The sequence below is a fragment of the Gobius niger genome (genome assembly GCF_951799975.1).
Source record: "Gobius niger genome assembly, chromosome: 8".
In the NCBI taxonomy this organism is placed as follows: domain Eukaryota; kingdom Metazoa; phylum Chordata; class Actinopteri; order Gobiiformes; family Gobiidae; genus Gobius; species Gobius niger.
In genome coordinates, this window is record NC_136859.1 from 32,774,219 (window position 1) to 32,793,453 (window position 19,235).

General features: G+C 38.0%; 1 protein-coding gene across 1 annotated transcript; it reads left to right on the forward strand.

Moving 5' to 3' along the window:
* The first annotated feature begins 6,840 nt into the window (after positions 1–6,840).
* Positions 6,841–10,684, forward strand: LOC306967065 (procathepsin L-like). The gene is made up of 7 exons (XM_079561970.1): positions 6,841–6,967; positions 7,612–7,734; positions 8,019–8,168; positions 8,249–8,476; positions 8,562–8,718; positions 10,017–10,125; positions 10,434–10,684. Exons 3-7 carry the CDS (start codon positions 8,031–8,033, stop codon positions 10,528–10,530), a joined length of 729 nt encoding a protein of 242 aa, XP_079418096.1. The 5' UTR covers positions 6,841–6,967; positions 7,612–7,734; positions 8,019–8,030; the 3' UTR covers positions 10,531–10,684.
* Positions 10,685–19,235: the final 8,551 nt, after the last annotated feature.

Consider the following 19,235-nt stretch of genomic DNA (forward strand, 5'->3'; position numbering starts at 1 on the left):
AAGCAGAGCTGTTTTAAAGTCTACATTCTGAGCCCTGGACTCTGAGAGTAAAAGAGCTGTTTAATAATGTTATGCAAAAAAAAGTTAAGTTTCATTTATTGATTAGTTTATTTGACAGGGACACAGTACACATTAATTAAAATTTTAACATAATAGGGTTTAGTTAAAGCCATACCGTGTAGCATATCATGTACTAAATTTAATAAAGTATTATACATGCTTTTATCTTATTACAGAGATTATCTTGGAAAAGTCTGTTAAAAACAAACTAACAAACGTGTGTTTGCTTTGAATGGATCACCTTTCCTCAGACCTGATAACTTTACTGGGAACAGGGACGTCTCCAGCTCGTCTCCATGGAGATGTAAACTAATATTAGATTCAAAGGTTAGGTCCTCGAAAAATAACAAATGTAACTATATGTTATTTCATATACTTTTTTTCTGCTGATGTAAATATTGCATAGAGCTTTGATAGCCATGCAATACATGCTAAAGTTCCATTGTTACGGTTGTAATGGATGTAATGTAAGGCAACATGTTTTTAATAAAGAACATTGTATTCATTCCAAGACCTGGAATTAAAACATGGGTTTTTTTGTATTTAAAGTTGACTTGACTCTTAGTATTTTTAATACTATTTTTGTGCTTTAAGTGCTGTAAAGCGCTTTGGGCCTAATGAAGAAAAGCGCTATATAAGTTAAGACCTCTACATTATCTTTTCCCTGTCAATTTCCACGTTTGATTTGTTAGTTTAACAGACTCCACTTAAAATTGTTAATGAGTCTGCTGTACTTTAAAATCTATGTTCAAATTGTCAAAACAGTAATATGTGTAACTTACAGCAAATGAGTCCACTAAACCTGTGAATTAAAAGTTGGATATAACATAAAAAAAAATCAAAACATGAACTCAAAGTTTCTTTTGTTAGCACGATGTCACGAAGTTAGTGAGTTTAGTCAACTTGTTTGGGTTTACAATGTAAACAATACAACAGACTACATGCATTATAATAGAATACAGCATTTTAATATTTTTAATAAGGATTTGTGAATCAATAAAACTTGTAAACCCACAATTGTCATTATATTTCACAGCTTTGATTTCAATTAATAGTGACTGAAAATTCTGTTGATGTTTTATTGATAAAGGGACATTATTGTAATCATTTTGGGGTTGTGACATCATCACCCACTTTACCTGTAAAAGTAGAGTGTGTGAGTAAGTCATGTATGTGTCAGTCTAGCCGTTAGCATTAGCTTCAAACATCTCAAATTATGACAGATCCAGATGTTTTCACAGTCGTCAAGTCATCGACCACATTAAGGTGAGGTCATAGCCCAGTTAGAAATCATTCATGAATGTACAGACCCTTTGAGATTTCTATTTAGATACACATTTGCATATACAGTGGCCTCTGAGCTAAATGCTTACTCAAATTCAGCTAATTTCTGCTTTTGGAGGGTCAGAGACACATCCAATGGTCTCTAAACATGATCCAGAAACCACATAAGTTATATAAATGCCATGACATGGACATAATATACATCCTCCACATATTTTAATATAGGGACTGGCTCCATTTAGGTTGAACAGATGTACATATTTGAGGGAACAGGCTCCTATAGTAAAAGACTTACCTGCTGCTGGACTAACTGGACTATGTGGTTATATGAAAATATCGTTCGCCTGTCTTTAGTATTTGAATTCTCATTGACCATGGAACAATGAGTATTTATAAAGTGCAGTCATAATAACAATGTGACACTTATCAGACGGTCAATAGAAGCCAATATAACACTCATCTGACTACTTAAGCTTCTTTATGAACAGAGATGTTATCTTGCAGTTTCTGATGAGAAAAAGATCTGATGTGTGATAATATTCAGAGCAGAAGCCACATGTCTGTGGTCTTCATGCACCAGTTCACTGAACAAAAAAATGCACTTTTTAGTTACACTTTAGTAACGTTCTGGTGAAAAAAATGTTTTATCTATAAAGTTAGAAACCAGCCGTAGGTTGTTTGACTGTGCCCTTTGCTGTAGGTTGTAGATTATATTTTTGTAGTTGGGTTTACTAAATATAGTGTTGATTAATTTTAGGGATGTCCTGATCCGATCACATGATCGGAAATCGGGCCCGATCACGTGGGTACAGACTCGATCGGAATCGGACAACACCTCCCGATCAGGACTCGGATATTTCTGCGTGTCCATTCTCGCTACTTTTGATCAGATTTCGAGCTACCGCGAACCACTTTCTGTCCCCTCCCCCTGGCCCAGCGCCTCTGTCACTCACTCCACCTGCTGCGTCAAACCACTCGCACCATCGCTCAGTCCGTGTCCCCCCTTTGTCTGAGAAATGCCCAAATCCACACAAGTGCCAGTGCAGGAGAACAATAACAACACCCTCTCTGTGTAAAACTATATTACACTGTAAAGACTAATAGTCTTGCTTACTTGAGAAAACACAGACAAAGTAGAGTTACTCTCTATATCCAAAGCCATGAATGAAAACAAGTTGAATATTATAGTTTTTTTTCTTAATTTTAAAAATAATGTATTAGGTATCGGATCAGGACTCGATATCGGGCAATTCTCAAAATCAAATGACTCGGATCGGGGGCCAAAAATCCTGATCGGGACATCCCTAATTAATTTACTATTTTGTTTGCTCCTCACAAACATTCTGTCATGATTTCACTTTGAAAGTGTCTCCTCCTCCTTAAGGCACACATAAGGACATGTCAAGTGTTTTTCATGAAATGTTTCAATATAAAACTGGTTATTGATGAATAATCACAGTCTTCTTATGGACTTTTGAGCCCATGAAAAGCAGAGCTGTTTTAAAGTCTACATTCTGAGCCCTGGACTCTGAGAGTAAAAGAGCTGTTTAATAATGTTATGCAAAAAAAAGTTAAGTTTCATTTATTGATTAGTTTATTTGACAGGGACACAGTACACATTAATTAAAATTTTAACATCATAGGGTTTAGTTAAAGCCATACCGTGTAGCATATAATGTACTAAATTTAATAAAGTATTATACATGCTTTTATCTTATTACAGAGATTATCTTGGAAAAGTCTGTAAAAAACAAACTAACAAACGTGTGTTTGCTTTGAATGGATCACCTTTCCTCAGACCTGATAACTTTACTGGGAACAGGGACGTCTCCAGCTCGTCTCCATGGAGATGTAAACTAATATTAGATTCAAAGGTTAGGTCCTCGAAAAATAACAAATGTAACTATATGTTATTTCATATACTGTTTTTCTGCTGATGTAAATATTGCATAGAGCTTTGATAGCCATGCAATACATGCTAAAGTTCCATTGTTACGGTTGTAATGGATGTAATGTAAGGCAACATATTTTTAATAAAGAACATTGTATTCATTCCAAGACCTGGAATTAAAAATGTTTTTTTTTGTATTTAAAGTTGACTTGACTCTTGGTATTTTTAGTACTATTTTTGTGCTTTAAGTGCTGTAAAGCGCTTTGGGCCTAATGAAGAAAAGCACTATATAAGTTAAGACCTCTACATTATCTTTTCCCTGTCAATTTCCACGTTTGATTTGTTAGTTTAACAGACTCCACTTAAAATTGTTAATGAGTCTGCTGTACTTTAAAATCTATGTTCAAATTGTCAAAACAGTAATATGTGTAACTTACAGCAAATGAGTCCACTAAACCTGTGAATTAAAAGTTGGATATAACATTAAAAAAAATCAAAACATGAACTCAAAGTTTCTGTTGTTAGCACGATGTCACGAAGTTAGTGAGTTTAGTCAACTTGTTTGAGTTTACAATGTAAACAATACAACAGACTACATGCATTATAATAGAATACAGCATTTTAATATTTTTAATAAGGATTTGTGAATCAATAAAACTTGTAAACCCACAATTGTCATTATATTTCACAGCTTTGATTTCAATTAATAGTGACTGAAAATTCTGTTGATGTTTTATTGATAAAGGGACATTATTGTAATCATTTTGTGGTTGTGTCATCATCACCCACTGTGCCTGTAAAAGTAGAGTGTGTGAGTAAGTCATGTGTGTGTCAGTCTAGCCGTTAGCATTAGCTTCAAACATCTCAAATTATGACAGATCCAGATGTTTTCACAGTCGTCAACTCATCGACCACATTAAGGTGAGCTCATAGCCCAGTTAGAAATCATTCATGAATGAACTGACCCTTTGAGATTTCTATTTAGATACACATTTGCATATACAGTGGCCTCTGAGCTAAATGCTTACTCAAATTCAGCTAATTTCTGCTTTTGGAGGGTCAGAGACACATCCAATGGTCTCTAAACATGATCCAGAAAGCACATAAGTTATATAAATGCCATGACATGGACATAATATACATCCTCCACATATTTTAATATCGGGACTGGCTCCATTTAGGTTTAACAGATGCACATATTTGAAGGAACAGGCTCCTATAGTAAAAGACTTACCTGCTGCTGGACTAACTGGATTATGTGGTTATATGAAAATATCGTTCGCCTGTCTTTAGTATTTGAATTCTCCTTGACCATGGAACAATGAGTATTTATAAAGTGCAGTCATAATAACAATGTGACTCTTATCGGATGGTCAATTGAAGCCAATATAACACTCATCTGACTACTTAAGCTTCTTCATGAACAGAGATGTTATCTTGCAGTTTCTGATGAGTAAAAGATCTGATGTGTGATAATATTCAGAGCAGAAGCCACATGTCTGTGGTCTTCATGCACCAGTTCACTGAACAGAAAGATGCACTTTTTACTACACTTTACACTCAACAATAAGCTGGACTGGTCCCACAACACCAACGCCCTGGGCCAAAGTCGCCTCCACCTTCTGAGGAGACTGAGGTCCTTCAGAGTGAGCATTACTATGATTGAACTGCTGATGGACTATGTGGTTATATGAAAAAGGTTTGGCAGTCCTGGCCCGACTAACTATTAAATCTGGCCATTTTCACTCATGTTTGAGACGCACTGGCCTTGGCTCAGATGGTTCAGACATGATCAAGTCCTCACATCTTTCTGTATGAGGCCTTTGGCTGATTTAGATGTGGTTTAGTCCGGCTCCTCCTCTAATAATGTTTTTGTCCCTGCTGAGTCCTGGTTTAGTTCTGAGTAGTCTGTATATTTCCCCTGGCTTAATCCTGTGTTTATTGAAGGTAGTATTTTACGTGTATTGCTGTCAGAAGCCAGTACTACAGCTGTTGCTGCAATGATGTGCTTTAAAACGCGCTTGCAAAAAACTCTGTCCCTCTGTAGAAATGAAGACCCCTGGCCTATGACTTTACGCTTTTGTTTTACTGAATAATGGTCTTTGATATTACTTTTAATTTTATATATTCCAAAAACATGAATACTTTGTGGTAATGGCAGGTTCACCAAATCACCGGCCCAGTGGCCAGTGACCTCCGAGAAATCTGGCCAGGTAAAAAAGTATTTGAATAGCTCTGTACTACTGAATAATACATATTGTCTTGCTGTTATCTGTATAAACCCTGCTTGTATTTACTGGTACTGTGGCGTTTGTGTGTGTGTGTGTGTGTGTGTGCGTGCGTGCGTGCGTGTGTGTGTGTGTGTGTTTTTTCTTGGGGAAAAAAGCAAAAATAAAATGATAGATGAACTATAGCCGGTGACTATTGCCAAAGGATAAACTCTCACCATGTTAGCGTGGTGAGTTTGTTAACCACCGACATGTCTTAAACACACCCACACTAAGCTCACCACTAACCACATGACTCTGCAGTCCATATAAACAGCACGACCCTCGTCTGATCAAAGCTGCAACAATGACTTCAACCTGGAAAGGTAAGAATCTCACTGGGTCTCATGACTATTTGTACTTTTCTGTTTCTCAGAAGTCTTTTCTCCAAATGCTTAAAAACATCAGAACAAGACCTTTTCTCTTTGTTTTTGTGAACCTCTTAACCTCCACCGTAACCTTCACAGCATTACCCAAATCTTAAAGCTTACAGCCTAAAGGCCAGGATAACACCTGATTTGAAAGCTAAGGCCTAAAAAACTATAGTTTAGTATTTTTTGTTGTAGGTTTTTGTAGGTTTTTTGTCACATTTCTTGTGAGGGCGTGTGTTTTTTGTGTAGTGTAACTGTGAGGAAGCCACAAAATGAGGCTTACGTTATGTGACCACCATAACATTAAAAAATCGCAACAAAAACGTGAAAAAAACATGACCCAAAAAATGAGGAAAGAGCTTAGGTCTTAGCTTTCAAATGAGGTGTTACCCTGGCCTATAGGCTGTAAGTGCTAGATTCTTTTAGATTTGGGCAAAGACAAACTGGAGAAAATGCCCTCAGTTCAGGAGTGGGGTAAAGAGGTAAATGTTGCTTTTTGACAGTGACTTCTTCACTAACTACACATGTTGTACGGCACCAAAAGGCAGTGGCGCCTCAACCTTATATTATGGTATTATTGTTACTGCCTTTATGTATCATTTTATTTTTCAGGGGTCTTAGTTTGGAATGTAAACTGAAGCATATAGGTGGGACTGACTTTTTTTTATCGAAACAACAAAATTGAATGTTCAAACATTTTGCTCAAGGGTGGGGAGCATTTCACGCTCAATGTGTCCACTTGTAATTGTCCAAATACAATGTTACTTTTTACAATACATGTGTAAGCTCCCAGAACGTGTGTGAGTGTATGTTTGAGGGGAAGTGATACAATAGAAAACATCAATGAGCTGATGTAATACAAAACATCATAGTCAGGGACCTACTGGTCACATATGTTATATGTCGGGCATGACGTTACTCTGAAAATCTGATAAAGTGGCCGACCGTACTAATGCTGCCTGTGTGCAGGTCTGACTGTGGGAGTCTGGCTGCTGGCCGTTCTCTGTGCCTCTGTTTGGGCTGAGTTGGACTCCAGACTGGACGAGCAGTGGGAGCAGTGGAAGACGACTCACCAGAAGAAATACAACAATGAGGTTTGTACAAAGTACTATTACTTGTTAAGTTGGGGCAATCAATTCACTTTCCTTATGTTAACATGGACTCTGAATGTAAATAAGCTTCATAGTGTTAGAGCAATACATACACAGTATATTGTTTTTGGAGATTAAAACTAAAAGTAACCAACTATAACTCAATCAATGTCTCTGTCAGCTCAATTAGATGAACCTGTGGTGCCGAAAACATTCTGTAGCAGAAATGTCATGGGCACAGTGCTGATGCACAAAGGTTTTAATCTTCATTTGAAGCGATTTCCAACACCTCTTCTGACTACACTTGAATACAACCACATTCTATGGTACCACATTTTTAAAGGCATTTTCTGTTTGTTTTAATAATAAGGGCAAGATGAATTTTGTTGAATTATGTTTAAATATCATCATGGTTACTTCCTCTCCAGGGTGAACCCCCATGAGTCGTGTAGTTACAGTATCTACAGCATCTCCAAAACACAAGTAGCTCCTTGATGTTTTTGATATGTAACAGTAGTAAGTAAAAAAAGGTTGGAGATGTTGGTCCAGTCATGATACCACACAAAATGGGATAGTATTTTGTTCTATCTATGAGTTGTTCTTTGCCATAATTGAAAAATTATTACTTAATTCTAAATGTTATTTAGGTGGAGGAGCTCGGCCGCAGAGCATTGTGGGAGAAAAACCTGAATCACATCAACCATCACAACCTGGAGGCGTCTCTGGGCCTTCACACCTACACTCTGGGGGTCAACCACCTGTCGGACCTGGTAATGCACTGTCTCTGTCTCATTTGTCACATGTCACTGACCAAATGTAAGTGCCATGACCAACCACTGGTTGATAAATACTATTGCAAACTAACAGCAACTGACCTTTGCCATCTCCTTCGCCTCACATGGCTTATTTTGATTCCAGCGCTTGGACCTAAAATTATACTTTCAAACTCTGTATGAGTGGAGTTATATTATTTAACATGTTATTACTGTATGTTATTCTTGATGCAAATGTCAACAATGGATGGTTTAGCGACATGTTTTTCCCTTCACTCCAGACTGAAGATGAAATGTTGCAAATCGTTGCCCCCCTGAAGCTTCCTGAAGACTTCGAAATGACCCCAACCCCTCTCGAAGAAACAGATGTGGCTTTACCAGCCAGTGTGGACTGGAGACAATCTGGATACGTGACCCGTGTTAAACATCAGGTAAAAACATCTTGTCATGTGACTTTGTTTGCATAAAAGGTACAGGTCTCACTTTCGATCTGATCTGTATGAATGCTCAGGGCTATGACTGTGGGTCATGCTGGGCCTTCAGTGCAGCTGGAGCTCTGGAGGGTCTGTGGGCAAAGACCAAAGGGAAACTGGTGGACCTCAGCCCCCAGAACCTGGTGGACTGTACACTTCAATATGGCAATAATGGATGTAAAGGTGGATGGCCGGACAAATCCTTTCAATATGTCATCAAGAATAAAGGCATTGACTCAGAAGCTTCCTACCATTATCAGGGAGTGGTGAGAACATGTTTTTATTTACATTGTCACAATCGCCTGTTTGTCTGTGAAAATCACATCTGAATCATTCTCACTACTTCTTTAGGATGGTCCTTGTCGCTACAATCCCAAATCTCGCGCTGCTTCCTGTTCTTCATACAGTTTTGTACCAAAGGATGAGCGCTCTCTTAAGCAGGCAGTCGCCACTAAAGGACCAATATCAGTTCTCATCGATTCAACAACCATTTCAAAGTACAGATCTGGTGAGTAGCAGATTGTGAGTCAGCAGAAATGTGATAGATTATGTGCAAAATGAACAATGATATTTAGACCGATGGAGACAATCGCAAAGTCATCATCCTGCACTGCAACAGTCATCGTGGTTACATGAACTGCCAAATACAAACTCAACCGACTTTTTAATGTATTTATTGGTTTATTTGGTAGGGACAGTGCATGGGATAATGGCTGACTGTAGTCAGACGAGAGCAGCATGGAACAAAGCGGATTGAGTTAGCTCCAAGTTTGTGCGCATGCTGTCTGTGCCCTGGAAGCTAAATGCCGAGCAGCTAAAAGGAACATCAACACAACGTTAGCTTCTTCGGATCCGCCACTGTCCAGCAGCTGTACACTAATAGTCCTAGTGGATAACAGAGCTAACTATAGTGGATGGATCTGTGTTGAGAATGCATTTATAAACTGTTTTACCAATCAACGTTAGGAAAAAACGTTGCAATTCGGCTCCCCCCACAATGGGCTGGGTACCATTCTTTTTTTTACCACGACTTTAACAATACCTGCTCTTCGATACCAGTGCCTGAACGGTACGTTTTTCAATAGCTATGTCATTTTAATTTAAAAGTAGGCACCGTTTCACAGTGCCCAGCTCAAGCGGGCAGCACTTCTTTTTGTAGGATCATTCTGCCACTGTGTAAATGTTTCAGCCAATCAGAAAGGAGAAGAACAATATTCATCACACCATTCGCAAAACAACAATTGCCACCACTTCACTCGCGTTAAAGTGAATAACTGTCAACTGTTGAATTTCTGACTCAGTCATCAACCCCCTGAGTCAGAAATTCAGATGGTAACTGTGATGGAGACTGCGATAAGACTGGTTTGACTGGTTCTATTCAACTTATTCCGGACGTTCGCGTGGGCACCGCCATGAATTGTGCCCGCCCCTTTTCTCCTATGTGTTAACATGGGGCTGGAGAAGTCCACAGTCACTACACGAAAACAAAGCCGTTTTCAGGCCGCGCAGAGAAACGCTGCAGTGTTGACATGTTTGTGCAAATGAATATCGGACATTTTACACAAATCAATCGACTAAACATCAGATTTGAGCGGAGAATATTTTCCCTCGTTCTCCGTTAAAATGAACGGGCTTCGCGCTCGACCAGAAGTGTCAGGAAAAAGAGGCGTCGAGACAACGCAAAAAGTGGCAAAAGTGGGCGGGGCGGAATAAGGTGAATAGGAAAAGTGAATCAGAGTCAAATCTTTAGCCTGGTCAGTCTACAGTCTAGACTTTACATGTAATTTCATTTTTATTTCTTTTCAGGTGTGTATTTCAATAAGAATTGTGGACAGAAGCAAAACCATGCAGTGCTGCTCGTGGGTTACGGCACAGATCGAGCTGCTGGACTGGACTACTGGCTGATCAAAAACAGGTGAGAGATTTCCACTAAGCCCCCGGTACTACACTGAGCAACACTTTTGTGCTTGCTCTCTTTTTTCATGGGTGAAAATATTGTTCCCAAACCGACAAACAAACTGGTCTGTTGTGTTTGTACAAAATGTTTCATGTCATGACACAACAGTGCATCTGCTACTTTGGACTTTGTTGATTTATGACCAGATACAGTTATTTAGTATATTATATCTAATAAAAGCAGCATTCTTTGTCAGTGTGCTGTAGTAAATGGTGGCAGATGTTTTTTGCAAACTTACCTTTTCTATGAATTTCATCCCTCTCTAGTTGGGGACCTGAATGGGGAGAAAGAGGCTACATTAGACTGGCGCGCAACAAGAATCAAATGTGCGGCATCTCCAAGTATGCAGTCTACCCCCAGTAAACACCACAACAAACAAACAGCCACTGATCTGCTTTCCTGTCATTTCACGCAACTGTGAAGCACTTTGAACTGCCTTGTGTATGAATTGTGCTCTCCAAATAAACTTGCCTTTCCTTTCCTTGCCTTTGTAAAATCATGATTGGTGTTTGATCATTAAAGGACGTCAGCATCAAATATTCTTTGTGTTACTGTTGTGTTTGCATCTTACGGTTGATCACATTCATAATGATTATTTTAGAAGGTTTTGTTGATCTGAAGTTATGCCCTCCATCGCATTCTGGCCAGGACAATCGGCACGAGAGCAGAGAGCAGGGTTAATGTTGTGCCGTTTGCAGCAGGACACAATTTAGGTGCACAGTCCTGGAAAAGAACACAGCAGGACAGCACGAGAGAGGAACACGGTGTTCTACATAATAATAATCTACATTCTCTTCACTACACTTAGGACTGGACACTTTTTTTTGTGTCCACTGGTCAGCTGCCATCTTGTCATACGTGTTGAAAATGAAGCATAAGCTATATATTAATCACAAAAACTGCATGGAGCAATAACTAGTACCAAAGTGACAATCAAAGTGTAAATACTTAGATCTGAAAGCAGCTTGGTTTAAAGCGAAAGTGGAGGCTATTTTTCATAGCACTTTACAACAACTGGGCTTCACCTAGTTCTACTGTGAGTAAAATAAAGCGCTCATGTTTATATAAAGTCAATTGTTTTTCCAGGGGCAAGCAAACCCTGTTTTTCGTAAACGCATTGCATTTTTGACGCATTTTGACAATAATTTAGTGATGGTCAAAAAACTCAGCGCTCCGGAGCTTGTATGACTCTTCCAGAAGCAGATGCTTCAAAGCACTGCGTCAGACCCTCTTTCAGTAACACCCGGTCACGTGACTGTCTCGAAAACTGCTTCATTCTGTGAGCTGCGTCTCGTGTCTCAAAGCGGGTCATCTGCTCAGAGCGTCTCACTGAGCTGCCTTTAGCGGCGAGGCGCTAAACAACAGAGGTTTCCTCGTCCAGACAGTGAAAAATCATCAGTCATAGATAAACAAATGTGCTGTATCTCCCCCATTTCCCATTTAACTGCGTTCAGTTAGAAGTGGCTGTGAGCCAGAATACATTTTGTTTTTTCTTATTCTTTACAAAGTCCTGCTTTTGAACGGATACAAAAGTAGGCGTGGAGCTGATCAGGCGAGGGAAACATCTCCAGCAAATAGTGCCAAAAGTGAGTGTGAGTAAGTGATGGTATGTGTCAGTCTTTCCATTAGCACTAGTTTCAAATATCTCCAATTATGAGAGAGATCCAGGTGTTATCATGGTTGTCAACTCATTGACCACATTAAGGTGAGGTCATAGAACCGTTTTGGAAATCATTTATGAATTTACAGAGTACAGATTTTACTTTAGATACAAATTTGCATAGAAAGCGGAGAAAAAAAATGCCTGCGAGGGTAGAGGTGTGTGTGCAGCAGTGCAGCACCCTTGTCTGCTTTAAACCTTACGATATATGCTCCTTTTGACTTCTGCATGCAGATATGGTTCATATATGAACAAAAAAGACTAGAATTTTCATTTAATGAAAGCTTCATCAACTGGATTAAATTATTGTATACAAATCCTGGATCAGGATTCCGATGTAGTTCGTAATGGAACTACTTCTGAAACATTCCTGCTGGAGAGAGGAACTAAACAAGGATGCCCTTTGTCTCCTCTCTTATTTTATTTGGTTATTGAGCCATTGGCGGAATCTATAAGATTGAGTGAAGTGAAGGGCATTGAAACTGCCACAAGATATCACTTCACGCCGAATCCTACCAAAGAATCCTACCAAATCTTGTTGCACATCAGCCTAGTAGAGACGTAGTAGTAGACAACACCTGCTGGAGGTCCCCAGGACCAAAAGTAAGCAGTGGGGTGATCGTTCCTTCTCAGTGGCTGGTCCGAGGCTCTGGAACTCTCTGCCTGTTGAGTTACGAGCCATCACTGACCTGACACTGTTTAAAGCGAGGCTGAAAACATACTTGTTTAAAGCCGCTTTTGACTGCTAATTGCACATGTGTAATGTATATGTATTTTCTTAAATATTTTGTGCTAAAATTGTTTTTATTATATTGCACTTATGGAAAGCACTTTGGTTCAGCGGGTGCTGTTGTAAAGCGCTATACAAATAAAGGTTGATTGATTGATTGATTGAAATCTATCCCTTTATTAAAGGAATAGGCCACCGTTTTTAAATAATAAGATATGTTCTTACCTCACTTTAGACGTGTTAATATATCCCCGTCGGGTCTTTGTCCGTGCGCTCTGTCACGCAAACGGGGCACATACGCAGCCTCTCCCACATGTCACATAGCTCCGAAAAAGCTCACGATAGAAGCTACCAAGCTCTTCCACGTGTTCCCTATTTAAATAAAGTTACGTGAAGTGTTTTCATGCGAAGTATATTTACACAGAAATGTAACATGACGATTTTATAAGCAAATAAAAAGGGGGACTATATTGTGAGGCGTAATGATACGAGGAGCACAGCATCCGCGTAGTAACTCCGAAAGACTTACTGCGCGGACGTTTTACTCCTCGTATCATTACGCCTCACAATATAGTCCCCCTTTTTATTTGCTTATAAAATCGACATGTTACATTTCTGTGTAAATATACTTCGCATGAAAACACTTCACGTAACTTTATTTAAATAGGGAACACGTGGAAGAGCTTGGTAGCTTCTATCGTGAGCTTTTTCGGAGCTATATGACATGTGGGAGAGGCTGCGTATGTGCTCCGTTTGCCTGGCAGAGCGCACGGACAAAGACCAGACGGGGATATATTAACACGTCTAAAGTGAGGTAAGAACATATTTTGGTATGTAAAAACGGTGGCCTATTCCTTTAACCAAAATTCTTGAAAACTTCAGTAAGTTTTTTCAGGATATAAAATAAACTGTGAAAAATCCCTAGCTTTTCTGCTTGGAGATCAAATAAGCTCATTAAGCTATCACCCTTTTAAAGTAACCACAAAAAGATTTAAATATATATTTTAAAAAATGACTTTCGAAGATGGACCAACATTTCACAACCTTTATAGCCATAATCAAAATGAATGTTCTCCCTCGACTGTTATATGTTATCCAAATGCTACCTACTTATATTCCATCCAAGATGTTTACAAAAATACACAGCACTGTGTGGAGTAACAAAAGGAGGACTAAAATTCATGGTTCAGTGGGTTAAAAAAAATCCAATTCTGCTTTCCAGATTTAGAAGGTCTTAGGTATTCAGTTATTTTCTTTTGTTTGTCTCTCTTTTTTTGTTAACTGTCATGAAGAATAAAAAAACAAAAATCTAAAAAAAGAAATCTTTTGGTGGGTCAGAGACACATCCAATGGTCACTTAACATGATACAGAAACCACATAAGCTATATAAATGCCATGACACGGACATAATATACATCCTCGACATACTTTAATATAGGAACTGGCTCCATTTAGGTTTAGGAAGCCATTGGCTAACAGATACATATTTGAAGGAACAATCTCCTATAGTGAAAGGCATTACTATGATTTAACTGCTGCTGGACTAACTGTGTGGTTATATGAAAATATCGTTCGCCTGTCAGTATTTGAATTCTCATTGACCATGGTACAATGAGTATTTATAAAGTGCAGTCATAATAAGAATGTGACACTTATCAGACGGTCAATAGAAGCCAATATAACACTCTTCTGACTACTTAGCTTCTTTATGAACAGAGATGTTATCTTGCAGTTTCTGATGAGAAAAAGATCTGATGTGTGATAATATTCAGAGCAGAAGCCACATGTCTGTGGTCTTCAGGCACCTGTTCACTGAACAAAAAGAGGCACTTTTTAGTTACACTTTAATCATGTTCTGGTGAAATTTTTTTTTAATCTATACAGATAGAAACCAGTTGTAGGTTGTTTGACTGTGCCCTTTGCTGTAGGTTGTAGCTTATGATTTTTGTAGTTGGGTTTTCTAGTGTTTCAATTCATTTACTACTTTTTTGTTCCTCCCAAACATTATGTCATGATTTCACTTTGAAAGTGACTCCTCCTCCCTGAGCCCCACATAAGGACATGTCAAGTGTGATTCATATTCATGAAATGTTTCGATATAAAACTGGTTATGTATAAATAATCACAGTCGTCTTATGGACTGATTTCGAGCCCATGAAAAGCAGAGCTGTTTTAAAGTCTACTCTCTGAGCCCTGGACTGGAAGTAAAAGAGCCCCACACCAAAAAATCTGAACAATTGAAAAGTTAAAGTAGAAACAATGAAACTGTTTAATGTTATACAAAAAAAAAGTTGTCAAGTTATTTATTTATTTTATTTATTGACTACATTATTTGACAGGGACATCACACATTAATTAACCTTTGTTGATAACTTTAATTAGATATTTTTTCTCATCATTTGAAACATTTTTGGAGGATGGCCCCTCAAAAACTTGAAAGGCTTAAAAGGCTTCCGGTGACGAGAGCATGGACGCGTGAGCGTGCAGCTCCTCTCAAACTTTGAACCAATTTGAAGAGATAATGGTTTAAAGTGAAAAATCATGAAAGAGACTTATGCTTATATGTGACAAGGAATGTATCTCCGCTCTGGTAAAGTTGCAGAAAAAACGGGAAAAGAGAAAAAGAGAAAGAAGAAAGACAAAAGCATGGCGAACATGGACGAGCAGCGCTTGAAGGCGGTGTTCAAAGATGCCGCAGCTGAAATCATTCAAGAGCTGCGTGAGTTTCGCGGAGAATTTAGAGAATTCCGAGAAGAAACAAAGAGGGAAATGGACGAAATAAAGAAAGAAATTGGACAGCATAAGTCCGAAATGAAAGGCATGGCCGAACCGTAACCGCAGTGGAGGAAAGGGTTAACGGCGCCGAGGAAAGAGAAACTATCCTTGTGGAAGTGATAGAAGTGCTCACACAAGATATGGACGATATGCAGAAGCGGGTTGAATATTTAGAAAATAAATCGAGGCAAATGAACGTGCGCATCTACAATGTGAAGGAGGAGAATGACCCTGCTAATATGATAAACTTTGTAGAAATGCTTCTATATGAAACTCTGCAAATCCCGAAAGAACAACTGAAACATAGATTTTTAAGACGCATCATAGGGTTTACTCAAAGCCACACTGCATAGCATTTCACATTATAAATATAATAATATATTATGTTATTACAGAGATTGTCTTGGAAAAGTCTGTCAAAAACAAACTAACAAACGTGTGTTTTCTGTGAATGGCTCGCCTTTTCTCAGACCTGATAACTTTACTGGGAACGGGGACGTCTCCAGCTCGTCTCCATGGAGATGTAAACTAAAGGCAGCCAAATATTAGATTTTAAAGTTAGGTCCTCGAAAAATAACAAATTTAACTATATGTTATTTCATATACTTTTTTCTGCTGATGTAAACATTGCATAGAGCTTTGATAGCCATGCAATACATGCTTAAGTTCCATTGTTACGGTTGTAATGGATGTAATGTAAGGCAACATATTTTTAAAGGCCATTGCATTAATTCCAAGACCTGGAATTAAAAAAAAAAAAAAATATTTAAAGCAAAAATTATTATTATTATTTTTAATACTATTTATATTTGTGCTTTAAGTGCTGTAAAGTGCTATATATGTTGAGAACATCTACCACTTAAGTGGAGTCTGCTAAACTAACAAATTATGCGTGGAAATTGACAGGAAAAAGACAATGAATATGCTGAACTTTAAAATGTATGTTCAAATAGTCAAAAAGTATTTTCTATAAGTCTTATGAACTTAAAAAACTGAACCTGTAACTTATCACGTCGTTATCACGTCGCAAAGTTTAGTGAACTAGTTTGGGTTTACAGTGTAAACAACGCAACAGACAAATCAGTGTTTTGTGTTTTTTTTATTATTATAATAGAATACAGCATTTTAATATTTTTTGTATTATTATTATTTGTAAATCAATAAAACTTCTAAACCCACAATTGTCATTATATTTCACAGCTTTGATTTCAATTAATAGTGACTGAAAATTCTGTTGATGTTTTATTGATAAAGTGACATTATTATAATCATTTTGGTGTTGTGTCATCATCACCCACTTTGCCTGTAAAAGTAGAGTGTGTGAGTAAGTGATGGTGTGAGTCAGTCTAGCCGTTAGCATTAGCTTCAAACATCTCAAATGATGCATAGCCCAGCTAGAAATCATTAATGAATGTACAGACCCTTCACTTTAGATACAAATTTGCATATAAAGTGGCCACTGAGCTAGAAAAACTAAACTCAAATTCAGTTAATTTCTGCTTTTGGTGGGTCAGAGACACATCCAATGGTCACTAAACATGATACAGAAACCACATGAATTATGCAAATTCCATGAAGCAGACAGAATATACATCCTCTAATCAGACTTAAATCCCGTCCCGTTAAAGCCCGTCCCTATATTAAAGTATGTATACATTAATATAGGGACGGGCTCCATTCAGGTTTAGGAAGCCATTGGCTAACAGATGTACATATTTGAAGGAACAGGCTCTGATAGCGAAAGGCTGCTGGACTAAACATGTGGTTATAAAGTGCAGCTATAATAACAATATCCCCTTAACGCCTATTGGCGTAAATCGGCAACATACCTCTTCTTGCCAGACTGTGGCTAAAATAACGCACGTTTTCCCTTGATACCTGTTTGCGCACATCCATGCCGTACCTAGGAACGTTTTGCAAGCACTAGTTTCTCGTAGGACCGGTCAGAGAAGGAACCACAAGCGGGTCATGGTAGCTATTTAGCGGAAATAGCATTTCTGCAAATCGAGGCAGCAACTTTGATGAAATCTTCAAATGTAAATTGAGTTGTGCTAAAATAAAATTATGCAGCAGCTCCTTGTTTCCATCTTTAGATTATTGACTGGAATGAACTTCGTGTGATGGATTTTTTTTTTGTTATTTGAAGATTTAGGTACGTTGCCAATCGGCAACATCAGGCCATAAAGGAAAACTGCAGTAGCTCCATCTGGTGGCCACAGTGACCGCATTTTAGTAGTATTTAGATGTATTACAGTGCTAAAACGTTTTTTAGAACATGCCATTTTAGTGAAATTCTATAATCATTGTAACAATAACATACAAAGATATAAAAAAAAAAGTTAGCCCTTTTTTTACACAGAACAAAATGAAACCGTTGGTGTTGTTTGCAAAGCGACCACAAGGTGGACCTACTGGACCACAAACAAGAGTTCCACGTCCGAAAATAATGTGCAATTATCATATAATTTGCAAATAAGTAATGGTACATAGAGGTATCTGATGTACAATGTATTATAAAACCTCAGGAAAGGGAGCAAAATCTGATAATTAGTCATAAAAATTGTAGATATTTTGTAGATAAATTGTCTGCACCTTTATAAAGTGCTTTTTTTTCACCTCCCTACATCAGGTGATGAAAGCAGCAGCAGCAGGGAAGGCACTGATGACAGGAACAGCAGTAATGAAGATGTTACTGAACATCCTGATGCCCTTCCTGTTACCAGAGCTGCTGCTGCAGGACGGCATCAGCTGCTCAAAATCAACACTTTGCAAGAATTTAGTGAAAAGCGTTAGCTCTGTTTACTGTTCTAATATCCTAACCTGAATACACAAGTGTTCAGTGTATCTTACAGTGCATTTACATTTGTAATAATTGTGAATAAATACATTTTGTCATTTTCATACATTTACAACTTTTGCCTGTTGTTGCCGAATTACAACATACCCAAAATTGCACTTATGCCTGTTGTTGCCGATTGGCAACATACCTAAAACTATATCTATACTATGTGCGACATAAAAATTTACAATCTCCACTTAATTTAGCATCAGCTTGAAAGCAAAAACACTGATAATAAATTTTTTTATATAATGGGAAATTAGTTCAGGCGTTAAGGGGATATAACACTCATCTGACTACTTAAGCTTCTTTATGAACAGAGATGTTATCTTGCAGTTTCTGATGAGAAAAAGATCTGATGTGTGATAATATTCAGAGCAGAAGCCACATGTCTGTGGTCTTCATGCACCAGTTCCAAAATATATACACTTTGTTGATACATTTCAAACAATCTTTTCACCAGAAAGTTATTCATCTATAAAGTTAGAAACTCTTCGTAGGTTGTTTGACTGTGCCTTTTTCTGTAGGTTGTAGTTTATGTTTTTTTGTTGTTGCAGGGTTTAATGAATATAGTCTTGATTCATTTACTATTGTGTAGTTTTGTTTGTTCCTCACAAACATTCTATCTTGACATCACTTTAATAGTGTCATAAGGCACACATAAGGACATGTAAATTAAAGTGTGATTCATATTCATAAAATGTTTCAACATAAAACCGGTTATTGATGAATATTCAAAGTCTTCTTCTTAGAATCAGAACCAGAATTGTTTTATTGACATTGTCCAACTGGTTCACAACTAGGAATTGTTTGCTTTCAATTGTGCAACATGTAGCACATAAATTAGATAAATAATAAACTATAACAACAGCGTGAGTGTATTCACAGATGCATTAAGTGAGAGGAGCAGATATGAGTGTGGACAGACCACATAGTGCAACAGAGCTGTGCAAATGGCTGGGACAGGTTATCATGTTCATGAGTCTGATACTAAATTATTGGGTCTTCGTTCATGAGTCTGATGGCGGCAGGGAAAAACTGTTTATGTGGCGGGAGGTATGGG